General features: G+C 37.2%; 1 protein-coding gene across 4 annotated transcripts in view; it reads left to right on the forward strand.

The window, feature by feature from the left end:
* The window catches only part of CDH18 (cadherin 18), a 653,448-nt gene that overhangs the window by 264,024 nt on the left and 369,585 nt on the right, over positions 1-19,839 (forward strand). For all 4 annotated transcript variants that reach the window (XM_045285189.1, XM_004698093.2, XM_013008043.3 and 1 more), the window contains exon 2: positions 9,429-9,910. In XM_045285189.1, coding sequence (XP_045141124.1) covers positions 9,683-9,910 — 228 coding nt within the window. In that variant the 5' untranslated portion in view covers positions 9,429-9,682. The remainder of the gene's footprint in view (positions 1-9,428; positions 9,911-19,839) is intronic.

Below are 19,839 nucleotides of genomic sequence, written 5' to 3' on the forward strand. Positions count from 1 at the left end.
AGATGTACTTCATCCACTACAGATGTACTTCATCCACTATAGATGTTCTTCATCCACTACAGATGTACTTCATCCACTAGAGATATGCTCATTCTTCTTACACTCCTCAGGGCCTTATGTATTCTTTCCCACCAACATAATTTACATATGTATTTTTTTTCTTTCGTGTTCCTTATTGTCTAACTTTCACACACATATAAGGTGATTTTTTTAATTCTATCTTTTTTGATGTTTCCTGCATTTTTAAAGATTTTGCCCCCATAAATTGAACATCAACTAATCCATTGCTATTGAGTACATTCAAGTTATCTTGACTCCAGAGGACAGAGTACAATTTCTGTGAATCTAGGCTGTAAATCTCTATGGAGGCAGAAATACCTAATTGTTCACACTGGAGAAGTTGGTGGGTTCAGACTGGCAGCCTAGTTATTGTCAGGCCAATGCCTAGCTCACAAAGGCACCTGAGCTCTTACTATAGAATTCTTCAAGACAGCAAATTGAGACTTCAATTTTTTATTCACTTATTTCTGCTTGAGAAATGCTGTGTGTTCTTCCCACTTGATTTTATAACAGCAGGTACTTGTACATTTCATGATAATACTTTACTCTTTTCTCTAGCCATTCTCTGCAATCTTCTCCTTCGCTTTTCTACTTTGCTAGTGCGTTCATTTACTTTAGCCTACATTGACATCCAGGATCTGGTTTCAAAATCCCTTATTATCTTTGATTTTGATCTTTTCTTTCTTCTGATCCCTTTTTTATTTTTAATACCACTTTTTTGTTGTTTATATGCATGGTATCTTTGATGTCAACCCATACTTCCTTTGGTATTCAGTCTTTAATGCTCAATGTATGAAACTATTATTGGTTATACATATAAGGTTTTGTATTTTTTGGCATATGCATCTTTATGTTTAGAAATGGGTCTTATTCTGTTTAATTTTTGTTGTATTTTTTTCCTAGAGAGAATGTTGAATTGTACTGAATGCCTTTCCTCTATCAGTTTACATGGTCTTCTGTTTTTGTTTTGTTTTATTTATATGGTGGATTATATTGATTCAATTTCTAATGCTGATTTACTCTTGTAATCCTGGTATAAATCCTTTGTGATCCAGTGTATGGTGCTATTTATATGCTGCTCAAATCTAATAGCTAGAAATGTGTTGACTATATTTGGTTCTATTTCCACAAGGGATACTGGTGTGTAGTTTTGGTGTTTTGTTGTGTGTGTGTGATGGTGTTTAATTATTAAGGTTATGCAGGCTTTATAGAAAGTCAGTAGTGTTTGTGGAGAGATTGAGAGTGTTGCTGTCTACTCTTTCTCTTGATGTTTGGCAGAATTCTCCAGTATAGCTATCTGGTCCTCTGCTTTTTAAAATTGCTTTTGGTGTTTTGTTTGTTTGTTTGTTAGCTTTTGAGGACATCTGCTATCTTTTGATTTGTAATAGTCTGATTAAATTTTCTACCTCCGTGTTAGTTTTGGTAGGTAATATGCACCTATGAATTTGTTCATTTCATTTAGGTTTTCTAATTTGCTTCAGTATTTGTGAGGAAAGGCCAGGACCAGGCAGTGTTCAATTCTAGTGTACATAATGTTTCTGTGGGTCAGAACTGGCTTGATGTCCCCTAACAATAATAGCAATGGATTTGCTGGACAATAAATTTTCATAATAAATTATTCTGAACTATTTTTATGTTTGTTCGGTTAAAATAATACTAATATGGTATTTTATAATTTGCTTATTTACCACTTCTATATGTTTTATTCATTTACTGGCTGTTGCTTGCATATTGTATAGAACTTGTCAGTGGTTTGCTATTTTATTGGTCCTTTGAAAGAATCAGCTCTTTTTTTACAATTTATTCTTTCTGCTGTTTTTCTATTTTATCTTTTCCCTGATTTTTTTTATATCTTTTTACACCCCTGGTAGCTTTTACTTTTTTTGTGAGAGAAAGATGAGGCTATCTACTCCAGTATTTATAACTTCAGAAACTAGAAAGCAATTCTACTCCGGTCTATGGCTCCTAGAAGTTAGCATTTACTTGATGGCAGTTGCCTTTTAATTTCGTTTCATTTATGCTTTTCCTCCTTTTGCTCGATTTTATTAAAGTTGTTGCTTGAAGCTTAGACATATCTTTTGCTCTTATTTGTTAATGGAAGCATGGAATTTCTTGTTATAAAGTTCCCTCTGAGTACTACTTTTTCTGTTTCCGAAGTTCTGGGGCATATATGTTGGGCTGCTAACCCCAACATGAGCAGCTACAATCCCCCAGCTGCTCCAGTGGAGAAAGATAAAGCTTTTGCTCCTGAAAATAGCTACAATCTGGGAAACCCAAAAGGGTAGTTGTACTCTGTCCAGAGGGGAAAGGTCTTTGTTGGTTTCAGACATGGAGGTGAGTGGTGGTAAATGGCTAACCAATGGAGGACTTTGGAGATTTTCCCTCACTCCTCTAAGGAATTCCCCATGATGCCTCACTATAGACAGTCAACCATTTCCCTCTCAGCTGTTCATATAAAGTATTCCCTTTACCCAATATCCTTGCAGTTCTTGACCGAAGCATCTATCTGTCATGGGCATATATGAGATTCACTCTACCTCTCAACTGTGCAGCTTATTAATGCCCTTGTCTTATATGTGAGACATATTTTTCCTACATATTCCTTAATTTGGTTCCCTGTCCTTGTTCCTGGTTTTAGATGTTATCCAACCTCATTCCAAAAGGGCTGTGCAGAGTGAACACGTGAGACGTCAGCAGGTAGACTTTCTCAGGTTCTTGGTCATTCCTGCCATACCTCTCCACTGCTTCTAAACTCATCCAAACTCCCCCTTAATGCAGCTGCTCCAGAGTCTTGAGCACTCAGTCTGTGTTCCTTTGCTATTCTTCAGGGGCGCTGTGGCAGGGGGAATAAAGGAGAGCATCCACTCCCGTCATTATCTTGTGGAAGATACATTCTTACACATTCGTTTCGTTAGACCTTTTGGCAATGGCATATATGTGTCAAACAGTCTCTAACTCCCTTGATAATCATGGGTGGATATGGTGAGAGTTGAGAATTTCTGTAAAAACAGTGGCAAAGCTATCAAGGATCCCTACATAGAGGGAGTGGTCTAGCAACTGTACCAGATAGTCCAGTGAGAGACTTTCTGGAGTACCATTTTCCTGGGTGATGCCCTCGTGATGTTCCTGATTGCAGGGTCTCCTTTGGTCATGATTTCTTCCCAATTATGCGTCTTATGCTCTGCCAAAATTCCACAGAGACCTTGCCTGACCTCGTCCCAAAGGTGATGCCTCTGCCCGCCACTCTTCTCCCCAATTCTAACACAAACCACCCCGACCATGACTCTTCTAAGTCTGATAGTGCATTGCAAGGTTCACACAGAACAATACACAGACAAGAGTCACAATTCTGGTGTTTACCAAGCTACTTAATGGATTATAATTCAAGATAAAATTGTTAAGAATATAGTGCTCTGTCCTTGGTGTCTCTGTTCAGTCCTGCCAGCAGGCACACTTCTCTCCGTGCTTTGGTCTAACAGCCACTTGGCCCCTTTAGCCGTTACTCAGCTTGGACACATATTCTAGAACTTCTTTAGGGCTACTCAAGCCCAAAGAGCAACTCACTCTGAAATGTAGGTTAATGATTTTACTCATTCTTTGGGTCAGGAAACTTGCTGCTTTGTCTCATGCTCCTTGTTGCCCTCCCTCTACCGCCAGCTCTACTGAGAGACTCTCTACACAGGGGTCTCAGGGTCCAAATGACAAATTCTGCTCATAGCTCTTCTTTTTGGCAGGCCAGGAGATGCCATATGTTTCTGTTTTAGAATGGCTCACTTTCTATCCTGCAGAATGACTCAAATGACCAGTCCACACACTGAATCCCCATACATTTTATTTGCGTGCTTCCACCTAGTCATCTGGTAAGAGTTACAAAGTCCTTTGGTGAGGGTTATAGATGGCAGTGCCATCTATGTCTCATACGTGCCTCATACGTCGTATCAATGTATGGCTACATACCCTTCAAACGGCACACACACACATACTATTTTCCAAAATTGTCTTTGGTTATCTGAAAACAAACCAAAAGGAAAAAAAAAAAGCTGATGAAGAGCATTACTATAATAATACTATCTAAAAAAGTAGTTTCCAAATGCAATAATGCAATAATGTGTAACGTAGACCTTTCTCCTCTGCTCTGTTCTTAATCTAATTGATCCAATGTTGATTTGAGGGGCTTTTACGCTTGTTTCCATAACTACTCCCTCTCCAGTAGTAGAGTTAATAATACTCCTGGGACTAAGGTGACTTGACCTCTCATGTTCATTTTGCAGAAAACTATTAAGCTTGCCTGGACTCTTTATTCGTTGAACTTCAGCTTTCTCACTTATGAACAAAGATTTTTTATTGAATTATCTTTGAGCATTTTCAGCTATGAAATCCCTTGAATTTATGATTTAATAACTTTGTATTGTTTCCCAAATTACTTTTCCTGTTTACTTTGAGTTACTCCCATCGCCCAAGATTAAATCATTAGCCATTTAGAGTTCCTCAGTGTAGTCATTCCTTCCCAGAGTGCTGAGAAAACCCATTAGCAAATAATAGGATACTCATGTTTACCACAGACATGCTTGCCTGTCACTCGGCCCATTGGCTGGGTTTTCTTATGCCTCTTGGTGCTTGGACTCCAAAAAAGTATGGAGAATGTTTCTTGTTTGCCTAAACTAAAAATAAAAAATGCTTTCTTTGCTTTTATTTTCCACTTTTGAAAATTGTGTTTGGAAATACTGTATTGATTTTACTTTGTGAGTAAAACCTTTAATTCTCCATACCCATCAGGGACATTAGATCCTGTTTACTTGCTTAAAAAAAATACAAAGGTTGATTTGACCGATTTCTAGGCTAACATTGCATATTACTGGTCAGAAATTGATCAGATTGTGCATAAAATAAGTGCAGCTGAAATGGAAATTATCAAGGAAGATGAAGTACCATGAGAATGTGTGCTTTTTGTTCATGGGACAAAATAGAAGGATGTGTTTGGTGGACACGTTCATGCCCATAAGAGCACGGTGCTCGCTGAACACAGAGGGATTTCCCAGCTGTCAGATTTCATATCCATCAAATTACTAGGCTGCTCTTTATGTGGAAATGACTCATTTTGGAGAAATTGGAACTAACCTTTCCATAATGATTTATTTGAAGCCACCACAAGGCATATTTTAAAAAGAAATTAAAGTTGTATTATGTCTGAATTCTAGGCTATGTATATACAATGACATCTTTTCTCAGGTATAATACATATTTTAATAACTTTATTTTCACCTTCAGGATATTAGCTTGTATTGGTGTCATCTATAATGTTTAAGTCATTCTTTCAAGCTGGTGTTACAGGAAAAACTCCCATGGGCAGTGTTATAGATTGAGCTGTGTATATACAACATACAAAACAAAAATGTATGTCTTGGATTGAGTTTACTCAGTGTCATTGAGTCCATTTAAAATCATAGTGACCCTCTGGACAGAGTAAAACTGTTCCTGTGGGTTTCTAAGACTATAAACCTTCACAAGTAGAGACAGCTTCATCTCCCTCCTGATGGATTGAATTGGGTCCCCAAAATGTGTGCCTACTTGAGTAGGCTTCTGAATATTGTGCATCGTCTTCCATCTCATAATATACTTAGCCTCTATGTGTAAATGAAGGAGGCTTATGTTGGCTTCTATCTTGAAGCACAGCGAAAACAAAGAACATGATTCAAGTCTCACCCTAACTAAGTCAACACTCTTCCTCAAGTGGAACCTTCCCTTGAGCCACCCCTTTTGTGTGACGAGACATGAAAATGAGAAAGAAGAGAACAGAGAGGGGGACTCTTGCTAAAACCAAGAAATAATAGTTGGGAGAAGAGTGTTCCCTCTTGGAATCATTGTCCTTGTGCCTAGAACCTCTCCCACCTAGGAAAACCGATGCTAAAACACATGGAATGGCAACCCCTCAACAATGGAAAGGGGACAACGACCATAGAAACAGTGTTTTCCCCTCGTGCAGGTGCCTGGGGATTCCTAGCTTTCTAAACTGAGATAATAGATTTCGCTTGTGAAAGTCATTCCCTCGTGGTATTTCTGCATTAGATCAGAATTTGAGACCAGGGTGAGGAACTCCTCTAATTGCGTCCTACATATGGAAATGGTTTGGGAATTGGATCATGAGTGGAGATTTGAAGAGTTTTCAGGTGGCTAACAAAAGATCTTGGATTTCCCTCAAGATATTATTAGAAAAATTATGTATCTAAAACAATTCTTGTGGTGCCACAGAGGAAAGGAGAAAAGCTGTAGAGAATACCAGTATCATTTTAGATTATATACATGTGTTATCAGCAATATTTTAATAAATGTGTAGGTGTTAGTAAATATGATTGGATAATGGGTAAAACAAGGCCAATGCATTTGATGTAGTCACAAGAAACTGAAAAGATTATGCTCAAATGGTGGAAGGCAGACTTTATAAGTGATAAAGTTGTACATCTGGCCGAGGAAAGATTTCTAAAGAATATGTCAAAGGGACTGTCATTTCATTTTGCCACTTATAGGCAACTGTAAGAAGAGATTAACTTAAATAGGAATTCTGTAAAATTGAAGGAAAAAAGCCTTAAGCATTTGGAACATTTTGAAAAAAGAATACCTTAAGAAATTTGAAAATTCTGTTGTTCATTAGGTTTCTATTAGCAGTTCTGTGAAGAATGTTTGATACTTCTTATTCCAAACTGGGAGCCCCAATGTCATCGTGCTGTGTGCTGGGTTGACCACCACAAGATCCGTAGTCAAAACAACCACTAGCTCCTCAGGGGAAAGACCTGGCTCTCGGCTCCAGTGAAGAGTTAGACTGTCCATAGGGACGGTTCTCCTCTTTCCTGTGGTTGGGCCACTAGGAGTTGGAATCGAAATTGTGGCAGTGAGTTACTAAAAAACAGGTGGTGAAACAGGTGCAACTTGTCTTCAATGGTATTGCCCTGAACTTTCACTTATTACTTATATTATTTACATTGTCATTCTTTGTGATCTTTTAGGGCTGAACTTTTTGGAATTCCTTCATCCTTTATTTTAGAATAGTGGAATTCTATGTGAGACCACAGTATTGATGCTCACATTTGCACTTCCATTCTACAGTTGTATCTGTAGCTTCTAAGTGTCAATCAAGGAACTTATGAGCACACTACGTATGTGACTTAAAATATATTTCTCTATTTTTTGGATGCCACACATAACCATTAGTGTAAAGAAAATGCTCATTCTACATATTTGGAGTGCACTACAAAAAAAGTTTTCTCCACCTTCCACTCATAAATTATGCTTCGTTAAACAACTTAGCATAAAGGGCAAAGATGTTAATTTCATTTGAAAATCACACTAAATGGTGTGAAAGCATTAAGATAACAACACCTTTTTGTATCTTAATCGACGTGACTGCTGAAAGAAAGGCCAGATGAACTTTTTTGCTTTTCTCAGTTTCATGACTTCAAAATAAGGAATCTTTTGGCATAAAAAGAAAATCATGCAAATAATTTATTAAAGTGGAAGAAATATTAAAAGTTATTCGATCCCTTTATTTTAGCAAATGAAAAAAGTGAGATCCACTAAGTAGGACTATACTAGTAAGTTTATACTAGTAAGCAATTTGTTGGATTATACTAGTAAGTTGATACTAGTAAGTAATTTGTTGGAAAAAGTGAACAAAAATTGCATTTCCTAAACTTCCCCAGTGTTTTTAAAATATCAGAGCAAGAATGGTATTGGTTTCTTTTAGATATTTGGACAGATTTTGAGCTATTTGGATTAAATCAGTGAACAAATTGTCTTTGTTTCTACAAAGTATTTAACACTGCGAAATATTTTTCTTAGGCGATTAAAATGAAATTATAGTTACAATTCAGTGCAATTCTCAGACAACTCTTATGATGATCTTTATGATAATCCTTGATAGAGAAATGCTTTGGTTCAATGTACCAAATGATATTTTCCTTCACATTTGCATCTTTTCTTAAGTGTTATAAAATATCATGACTGGTTATTTATAATTATTTTTTTAATTCAATTGTATTGTCATAATAAACACCTAGTAATGATATGAAAATATTCACATAAGACTTCATATCTGTGTTGATTATTTGGTCAGCCACACACTTTTTAATACTAGATGGAACAGCCATACTGTTAAAATTAAAATACATTTTCTAAATGCACATTCACATACACACACACACAATAGCAATGATTGCTGCAATTTTTCAGTTGTTTTAAATAAACTTGTTTGTTTGTTTATTTTGTTTCCAGAACCACCTTGCTATTTGCAAATTGCTATTTGCAAATTGGTCTTTGTGTTCCTAGCAACATGTCGCGAGTTTTCCGTTGCTGTTTAATTGCATTGAAACCTTTGAGCACTTTGACTTCTACTTTTTACATTATGCCTCCCTTCCCCTATTGTTTCTTCCTAATGCGGCTAAAGATCAATCCTAGTAATGTATTGCCAAAATGGAAAATTGGTGTTACCTATATGCAAGTATCCTGGTGGTGTGTGGTAACATATTGGATTAGGAATACCAAAGTCAGCAGTTCTAATCCACCAGCAGTGCTGAGGGATAAAGATGAGGCTTTCTGCTACTGCCAGCTTCAGAAACCCACAGGAGCAATTCTCCTCTCTCTTATGGGGTCACTCTGAGTCAAAATTGACTTGATGGCAGTGAGTTTGGACGTTATCAAAATCTATGCAAAGTATAATGTAGCCAATTGACTTTTATATTCCTCCTTGCCTTGAGTATTTTTCAGTTCTCTATATCTTATTAAATCAGCTTCTTCCTTTTTGTGTGTTTTAACTACTAAATAGTATAAGTACTTATGACACTTGATTGTTGTGGTGACTTGTGGTGCTGGGATTCGGGTATTGTATGGAAGTTCCGTGGTTATGATGCAGAAGGTTACCCATTTTGCCACATGTGTGGAGGATTAGGATTACACCTGAAAACACACCTGAAGCAAAATATAAAACAGAACACTAACAGCAAACTCACACATCAAAAATAAATAAATAGCTATCTTTGCATTTTGAATGGTACTCCCAATAGAGTGCTCGTTCTCTGAACCTCCATAGCAGCCCGGCACATACTCATGGTCATTTTCTGAGTATTTAAATGTTTCCTGGAGTGTCATTCTGGTGGTTGCAAAAGACCTCTTTATAATTCAAATTTGAAAGTCTAGATATGAAAGCTCTAGTGAATATCCAGTTTTTTTGTGTGTGCTGGATGTGAATTTCAAAGATAATTTTCATGTGGTCTTTGCCTACCAACATCACATTGCAAAATAATAGTTTGCATTCATAGTTTTACCATGTTAAAATTACCATATTTCATAATTAATGCAACTTTCTCTGTTTCCATTAGGTGGAAAATGGTTGGCCTGGTCTACCTACTGTGAACACTTGGATTCAGAAAACTGCAACTTTGATTCTCCGAGTGATTCAGGATGTAAATGTAGTCTGACCCTTCCCTGATGGGCAGTTAAATCATGGACACATTAAACAATTTACTTTGGACTGTTCTTCCAAAAGAGTCGTTGGCTTCTCTCCTAAATGCTCACTAGGCATTTGTGCTGACAAGAACAGAAAGACAACGGTGAACCGGACAGGTATCTGACAATGAAAATCACGGGCACATCTTGCATCTGTCCAGTCCTGGTGTGTCTCTGTTTTGTTCAGAGGTGCTCTGGGACTGCTCACCACAGCTCCATCAAGGTGACCAAAAACCAAACCAAACACATTGAAGGAGAAACCGAAGTCCACCATCGGCCCAAAAGAGGATGGGTGTGGAATCAGTTCTTTGTTTTAGAAGAACATATGGGACCAGATCCACAATATGTTGGAAAGGTAAGTTGGGGGGGGGGTTATTGTTTTTGCTTGTTTGTTTGTTTTTCATCCTGTAGGGAATCTCAGGATGAAATGAATGTGGAGTAGGGAAACAATATTTAATGGTAGTGAATTATGCTATAGAAAACTCTTACTTTTTTTGAGCAGTTTACATAAAGATTGGAAACAGACATTACCAGTTGTATCACATCTTTCTAAACATTGGTCCATACATACCAGGGGACTGTTATTTACCACTATATAGTACTCATGTGTAACAGGAAAAAGCTCCATTGAATACAACATTTAGCAATTTCTTATTTTTATTATGATAAAGGCATGTTGAAACTCAAAGCATGTCTTAGTGGAATCTTGATATTTACAAGTAATTTATCTAATGCAAATGAGACGGAAAGGAAGACACCCTACCATAGAATTTAATATATTTCTAACCATTAAAGAAGCTGAATTCTGATGGAAAACAACCTTTGAAAACACTGGTATATTTTTCCCATTCTTCAAATTATTCCATATTGAAAAGGGATGGAACCTTTTAAATATTGACTTGCTATACTTTATTTAAAAAGCTTAAAATATTGAAGTTGAGAAAAGTATCCATTATTTGAGATCATTTTTTTAACTCAACAATACAGAATGAAATGCATTTGCTTACAAACATGCTTGAAGTGTATTGTCATTTTTGGGAGGGTGGTAAGATTACTTGCCATGGCTGCTTCATTCATAGTCTTTGTAGCTCCTATCCAATGACTCGGTGCTATCGTTCAAGTCAGGTGTAGAGGACTCTAACTTGAAGCTAGTCTTTCCATCCTACTGAGTTTAAATTGAGGCATCATAGAAGCAGGAAGAGGGCATCCAGGGACCAGGGGAAGAGGAATTGTGCTGAGCTGGGATAGATACCTGAAGAAACAAGCAGTGACAGCAAAGACCTTGAGACAGACTGACCCACAGAAGGTGTGCAGCTGAGTGCCGTTAGGCAGCAGGCTAGCTTGCTGGACAGTGCTCTTTGAGCATGTATCAACATGAATGGGGCAAGGGAACATCCTCCCGAGCAGGGCAGAAGTCAAGGGGCCATGTGCTGACAGGCTGAGGACTACAAAGAGATGCATGTACCAGCCTGGCTGAGAAGAGGCACTTCAGACAAAAACCAAACAAACAAAAACAAAAACTGTAACTTTAACATTTCAAAACATATGAATCTCCCTAATAAACCCCCATAATCTTGAGTGCTGTCGTCGACTGCTGTGCGGCAATTTCAATGGATTGTTGAACCCACCCATGAAGCAGAAGACTTGGGAAGATGGTTGCTATCAGACCACGGTAAAGAAGATGGTGGGAGAATGAAGGTATGTCTGACCTCTGTCTTAATCACATCAGCCTTGGGCTATTGTGCAGCTGGATACACCCTCTCCCTTGTGCAGCTCAAAGTCGTGCGTGGCCACACACCATTTCATCAATAAGTAATGAGAGGGAGGTTCAGCCTGGATCCTCTAGACACTAGGGTAAAGAATAGAGTCAGCATGGAGAATCGTTCCTCTGATTAATTACTGATCTCTGGAAGGAGTCACATTTAAACTATGCTCATGGTACCTATAAGTAAAGCGATTAGAAATTACACTCCATGTATTTGCTCAGTACCTATGGGAGAAACAGCAAGCACCGCAATAGATCCTACATGGCTGCAGGCTCGCTGGCTTCCATCTCCCTGCTTGACTGTTTATTCTCCCTTTAGGACTGTGAGTACTGAAAAATCGTCCACCCCCAAGCCAGGGAGCTTCCCTAATGTGTCGGCTGTGCAGGATCACACACCATCTGTCCTAACCCTCATCCAGAAAGGACAGGGCTGCAGCTACAATGTTTGTCCAAGGCAGAAACATGGCATTGAAACTTACAAATCAAAGGAGACCTGAAACAATGATGTTAGCATTTTCCTATATGCATCTGAAACTGTGTCCAAGAGTCCCTTCATTTTGTTCTTTTCTCCCTACAGAGTATTCCATAGAGTAAACAAAAGCAATTGTACTGAAATCAAATGGAAATAGCTTGCATTTGTGTTAGGAAAATATTTTTGTTATGAATGTCCCAATCCTGCCTCTTTATTTTTTCTCATCCTTAAAAAGCAGGGGAATAACTTTTTGTTTTGTTTTCCCTTTTAGGAATAAATCAAGAAAAAAAAAGTTTTCTTATAAAAACACTATTTTGAATGCACATTGTCTATGTTATAACTATTCAAATAAAATATTTTACAGGAAATATAAGAATCGGAAATCAAAACCCCTCTCGTTTCCCCTTGTCCCATCTCATGTAAGTCAAGGGTAAAGACTTACTTGGTAGAGAGATTCCATGCCAACATCTGGGCTGGTGTGTTTCCCACACATGGTTGGGAGTCCCTTCCTAATGAGGGTGGGTGGTGGTCTGTAATGCTTCTCCTCTGTGTGGATTGTGGGGGTCCCAGGCACCATGCTTAAGAGGGATCCCTATCTTCCTCAGCTGGGCTAAGAGCTCTGTCACTCATATTTTTTGTGCTTGGCTATGTATCTGTCTATATGGGTGATTTTGACAAAATTCTACCAATTACTTTACCTTTCTGCCAGCCATATCCTGACATAAATAAAACATGAAGCAATAAATAAACGAATGAATGAACAATAGGGAAAACTCCTGCAAAAATCAGCAATCTATCTTTTTCTATAAAGAATGGCCTCCGTTGCCATCATTTTACATAGAAAGTGAATTTGTATCTCACGCATACAAATACAATCATATTGAACCAGCCATGTATCTTCACCCATACTGCTGAATGAAAGGTGGAATTGTTACAATTATAGGCACAGTAAGAGTCCCCTCTGAAGTTATGGGATTTCCCCTTCTCCATGTCCCTCACTGACACAGAAACCCCGACGAGATTCTTGTGAACAAAAACAAAAGCATTAAAGATATATGGTTCTCCTATTAAGAGAATATATCTAAATATGAGTTACTTAAGTTCATTTTATATTATCCTTGAGGTAATGTTGCTATTTTTTATATCTAGTGCATTAGACAATTTATAAGACTTTTGATAACAGTTCTAGCTCATTTTGATACTTGCCAATTTCTCTATATTTCTTAGGCAGTGATCAAGTCAATAATTTTGCCAAATATATGAAGGAAACATTTTTATTGACATTGGCCAATATGTGCGCTCCTAAATATCCATGTTTCCAGGGCCATAATGATGTCATTGCTGAGGAGGAATGAATGCCCACTTATGTATGTGAGCGCACACGCACGTGCACACACACACACAAGACACCTTTGAAAAGTTCAAGGAAAAATCGATTATCTTTTCATTCTGTTTTTGTTTTTTGTTTTTTTACAATGCAGTGTCCAATTCAAGATGAAATGCCTACACTGACATGGATATAGATATATAGAGTGGATTTGATCAAGCATGAAAAGTCTTTTTTGAATAACTGAAGGATTAGAATGAAGTGTAGATAATGAGAATGTAATTCCTCTCCTCTTTGAGTAAATTACATTCTAATTAGTCAAAAGCACATAAAAACTAGTACAAACTTTTCTTTTCCAAATGCTGGAAAATGTGGAATGGATGCGAGCAGAAATAAGAATAGCTATGTAAGATATTACATGATGTTTATCAATGACATAGGCTCAGTTTCTTCGTGAGAAACCAATGACAGAATTATAAGTGAATAAAGAGCTGATTTAAGTTACAGCTTCTCTACTTATTTCTGGATTCCTTCTTGTAAATCACTTTAATTTCCTGAATCCTTTTTGCCAACCTTTGCAATACTAAGAAATAGTATTTGACATTTCTATTACTCATTGAAGTGCATTAGAAGGTTTTGGTCTCTGGTTTAGACTGAGTCAGTTAAAATATGATCCATGGCTCAAAACCAGCCTATTGCCTCGCCTTTACTATAGTTTGCAAGAGTTGGAAAAACTAATCATTTGTGACATATGGACACTGCATGAAATTCATATGTCAGTGTCTGTCAAGAAGAACCCGTGTGGAAAGCAGTCGCATTTACTTGTTCATGCCTTCATGTGTTGTCTGCAGCTGATTCCAGGGCAGAATTGAATAATGGCAACGGAGACAGCTAGACCTCAAAGTCTGAAGACTTTACAATGTGGATGACTCACATCTAAGCTATAGTTCTCTATTTTATCTTCTCCAAAACAAACACCAGAAACAGCTCACTGCTGTGGAGTTGATTTTAATCACCGTTAACTTGACCATAGCTTACAGTTTAGGACCCGGTAGAGCTGCCTCTGTGTGGTTCCAGGGATGTGCCTTTTCACAGGAATAGAAAGCCTCATTCTTCTCTCCTGGAGCAATGGTGTTTTTGAAGTTCTGCCTTTGCACAACCAACACATGACCACAAACCTTTACAGTCTTTGAGTCCCTGCTTGAGGTGTTTGCATAAGCTATACACCAAGAACTTCTTGGATGCAGCATAGTGTACTTTTTCATCTTTATACGTAATAATCAAATGTGGTATTTTATAGGAAGGTGCTCTCTAACCTGTAAGCTTTTAGAGCCATTTTCATGGTGTAAGAATTATGTGAAACTTTTATTAAAAAAAAATCTTCTCTATAAATAACCTTGCTTGTTTATTGATAATAATTAAATCTGGGTTAAAATCACTGTTGGTACTTCCCACTCCTTAGCTTTACTTCTCCTGATGCACACATATGCACAAAGGCTTTCTACAATGTTTGCAGGAGAATAGAATTAAAAGATGATGGGATTTTTCCTAAAACGTTTTGATGTCCCCTACATATATTATGTTACATGTATACATGTATATGTATTCATATATGTATATACATATGAGGGGTACCCAAAAAATAACTAAAAATTAACTAAAAAGAGCTCCTCTTGGGGGAGCTTTCATAGTACACATTTTTACCTCCAGGCAAGTATCCATCAACTTGCTCTGAGTCAGTGCGCCCAGTGGCATTGCCTGGTGTGGGGGGAGGTCAGGTGCGCAGGCACTTCCTCCCCTGAGGGCAATCAGTTGCCAGGCTGCACGAGCCCTACTCCCTGCTGCTAGAGACAATGGGTTACCTCTCTCTGGAGCCTAAGGCCATTAGTTTGGTTCCTGTGGGCAGAGTTCACACCCGACTGATAATGATTCCTATGGAGACCCAAAGTCAAGTTAAGCTGCTACCAAAAATCTAGGATCCGCCCATCTTGCCGCATGTACACCCCCAATCCCTCCTCCTTCTATAGTGTGTATGTCCCTAGATCACCCCCTCCCATCACTGTAATACCTGTAGCACAACCCTTTCCTGTGACATATGTCTTCACCTGTAATGTGGGGGCTTGCATGTCCCCAACGTCCCCAGAGAGTATAAAAGCTTGGGGAGCATTAAATTTCTCTCTCCCTCCACGTGGATTACCAAGCAGGGCTGAAGTGGGCATGGTACCATGAAATGTGTCTGACTCCATTTATTTCTATATATCTCTTTTATCTCTCATGCTCTCTATAAGTTTACTATAATATTTACTTATTATCACTGTACAATTGCGCCTATCGAACCTATAGTGATTGTGCTAGGAGCTGGCTTCTTCTGGCAGCCTAGGAAGGTTCTGTGTGGTCACAGTGATTGTTTTTGGTTTCTTTGTTTGTTTTTTATGTTTTCATAAAAGCAGTTTCACTTGAAACTCATTTTTTGTGATAGTCCATTTCTGATGTTGAACACAGCTTACAAGGGCAGCACTATGGGATCAACTCAAGTGTATGAGTATTTTTTTTTATTTCAAAAAAGGTGAAATGTTGACTGATGACCAACATCATTCTGGACGTCTGTCAACTTCTCAAAGGGATGAAAATGTCAACAAAATCTGTGCACTTGTCCTTGAAGACAGATGACAGACCATTGAAGAGATGGGGAAGTTACCTGGACTATCTTGAAGATTGGTTCAGTGAATTTTAATGGAAGACTTAGGAATGAGAAGAGTCCCTGCTAAATTTGTTCCTTGGTTCTCAATGACCAGGGAAAAGAGCATTGAGTGGAAACATGACCATGCTTTCAAAGAACAGCTCCAAGCGACCCAGACATTTTCCCCAAGGTCATTACTGGTAAGAAGACAGGCAAAAATTTATCGAGCCAATGGAAGAGACCATGGTCACCATTGTCATCCCCCCTGCCCTCCCCCCCCAAGCTCATCAGGTGAAATAAAAAAAATCAAAGATCAAGACAATGCTCATTTTGGTGGGGGTGGGGGGAGTTGTTTGTTTTGAATGTGAGGGGGATTGTGCATTTGGAGTTTGTTCCACCAGGTCAGACTGTTAACCAAGCTTTCTATTTAGAGCATCTGAAAAGATAGCGTAACAGTGTACAACAAACAAGGCCTGACTTGTGGCAGACAGAGGGACTGGTTTTGCCACCAAGACAATGCACTTGCTCACGCAGCCATCTCAGTGTGCTGGTTTTTGGCAAAAACATCATGCCTGTCTTACTCACCTGACCTCACTCCATGCAACTTCTTTTTTTTTTCCTGCAAATAAAGAAGGACATGAAAGGACAGATTTGACAACATTGAAGAAGTGAAGACAAAATCCAGGAGGTATTGTTAGACATCTAAACAGATAAGTTTGAATATGTTTCCAAGAAAGGAATCACAGATATGACAAGTATATTATGTGAGGGAGAGTACTTTGAAGGTAATAAGGTTGTTATGTAAAAATTTTTTAAATGAATAGCTTTGCGGAAAATAATTTCAGTTAATTTGGGGTTTCCCATTGTATTTGTATACAGATACACATAAACAAATATCTGTGTGGACTCTCTATTATTTAAAATATATATTATATATATACATATATTTGCATCTTTGCTCATGCTTTCTGAATTTCTCTCCTTGAAACTGAGATACCTCCTCTCTCACTGACATCGAGCGTGTTCTGACACTTAGCATCCCCAGAGGACAGAGTAGCACTGTCCCTGTGGGTTTCTGAGACTCAAGAGGGTTCGCTGTATTAGAAAGCATCACCTTGTTGCCATGGGTGCTGTTGTCATTGGATGCCATCAGGTCTGTTCCAACTTGTATCAACCTGTGTACAACAGAATGAGACACTGCCCTGTCCATCGCCAGCCTCACAATGTATGCTATGCTTGAGCCCGTGGCTGTAGTCACTGTGGCAATCAAGCTGACTGAGGGTCTTCCTCCTTTTCCCGGCTCCTCCCGCTTTTCCAAAGCATTATGTCTTTCTTTAGGGACTGGTCCTTCCTGAAAACATGTCCAAGATACATGAGAAGTCCAGTCATCCTTGCTTCTAAAGAGGATTGTGCCTGTATTTTCAATAGTATTCATATCAACTCCATAATTTCTTCTCTGAGCTTTCCTATTTGCTCTTCAGATTATGTTCTCATGGCTCAAAATTTATATACGTATATATTGTATTTAACATTTTAAAAATATCTTGTAATGTCAAAAATATATATTATAAGAACTTTAAAAATGTAACATATATATATATTTGTTAAAATATATATATATTTGGCAAAAATCATGCCTGTCTTATTCACCTGACCTCACTCCATGCAACTTCTTATTTTTTTCTGCAAATAGGATATATATATATATCCATTAAATATATGTGACCTTACAAGATCTTTTTAAAATGTTAAATGCCAAATATATCCCTTTAAACACTAAGGTCTGCCTGGACCATACCATGGTATTCACAACCACTTCATATGTGCATGTCTTGTTGGCATAGTGGTTAACTAGTTGGGCCAGTTATCTGCAGGGTCAGCAGTTTGAAACCACCAGACTTGGCTTTTTACTCTGGTAAAGAGTTAGTTTCTGAATCTCAAAGGGGCAAGTTTTACCCTGTCCTTTGTGGTCACTATAAGTTGGTTTCAACTTGATAATAATTGAAACTTGATAGCAGTTGAATTTGATTTTTTTGGTTTGGCTGAGAAATTAATAAGGAGATCTAAAAATAATTGGTACATTTGAGTTGTGATATTGGTGAAGAATATTAAAAATATCCTGGTCTTCAAGCGTAACCCACAAAATCTGTGCTGTTAAAAGTAGAGTTAGAATGCTACTTGGACCCAAAGATGGTCATATTATATCTCACCATGCATTTGATAAAGTACATAATTTACCACCAATAATATGTAACAATTTGGTTATGTTATATTAAAGAGAAAATTGGTAATTTATGTTGGTATGAAGTTAATAAATATATTTTGGAAAGATTATGTAATTATATTTCCCATATTCTATTTCTTGTGTTTATGCTATCTTTTCTTATGGTAGTGTATTGATTATGTGCTAGGCTTGTATGTGTAAATGCAAGGTCAGCAGTTAAGAACAAGCACATGCTACATTCAATAAAGGAGACACTCTCTAATCCCATGAAGAGTCACAGGGGCAGTTCTACCCCTTGCTATTAATCAAAATCCTTTTAAAGGCAGTGAGTTTGAAAGCCATAATATATACAACTTTCTCTTTTTAATCTGCTGGGAATGAGGTATAACATTATAGCGTTCCCACTGCCTTCATAACTGCATCTTGTGAGTGTGTAAGTTGATAAATGTAGACTGTAGACAACTAATTCTAACTAGCCTTATTAACAAAAAATAGTCAAGCCTGCAAATGAACACAACAAGAAAAGACAAGACAACCACACATAGAGGTTCAGGGAAGAATGCTGATATAAAAAGAAATGAAGAAATCATTCTGCTAAACTCAAATAATAGCGAGCAATGATGCTTGACACAGTTAAGTGGGCTCTTCGTGTTCCAGGGGTTAGTTAGGGAAGTGTCCAGGAACAAAAATTCAGATCTGATTCTTTAATGAGAATCACTTTCTAGGGTAGAGTGCATGAAATTTCCCCTCATAATTCTGATTACAGTCATTCTTCTACATATTTCTTAATTTGTAAGAGCACCTTCATATCTTTCTTAATGTGAAGTGCAATATCTTCAAATTTCATAAATGATTTTCACCTTGAAGAGAGCATAAATCTCTTTCAAAAGAATAGGAAGAGGGATTCTTTTCAGGAAAAATAATATGATAGCTTTAATGTCCTCATGGACTCTGAAATAAAAATTAAATGACATTAAGAAAAAGTCACAATTGTCATTTAAGATTGTTGATATGATACTTTTATGAATACATTTATCACAACTCCCTTCCGTTTAAGTACTTCATATATCAAATATGACAATTGCATTTTATAGAAATGACAATGTGATGATATGATGCCATGTGAAGCTAAATATAACCTACATTTGGATATGGATATATAATAGTCTTAATGGTAATCACGTAAATTTAACTTACTATACCTACTCCTATAAGAAATGAGACATGCAAAAGTAGAATTAGTTTCAGTGAATATGATGACTTAGACCTAAAAAAAGACAGCATTTATCAGTTAGATAAAAAAGTTGTGTTTTTTAATTTGTATAGTTAAAAATTCTATAATAAATGTGTTTTCTGATGATATACTAAAAAGTTATTTTTTTCTTTTAAAGGACATATTGAATACATATGTTAAGTTGTATGCATATACATGTGTGTACATGTGCATATGCATATCTTTGAATTTTATTTTCTCACATACTTTTTGAAACTACCTCATAAGTACTTATGCATATGTGGAATTTAAAAAGAGTATGGTAAACATTAACAAGAGTAGGAATTTCATACTACTAACTTATTCACATATTGAGCCTGTGTATAGACCAAAAGACAGTTCTTCAAACACATGAAAGGGACATCACATGGCTTAAAATCATGAAAGATACATGTCAGTTGTATACTTTGATCATTTAATATATATTTTTTAAATTTATTTAATTTATTTATTTTTTAAAAATCAATGTATTGGGGCTCATACAATTCATCACAATACATAGATCAATTGTGTAAAGCACATCTATACATTTGTTGCCCTCAT

Source organism: Echinops telfairi, unplaced genomic scaffold, assembly GCF_000313985.2.
Source record: "Echinops telfairi isolate 266 unplaced genomic scaffold, ASM31398v2 ScPeMD7_7469;HRSCAF=8507_1, whole genome shotgun sequence".
NCBI lineage: Eukaryota > Metazoa > Chordata > Mammalia > Afrosoricida > Tenrecidae > Echinops > Echinops telfairi.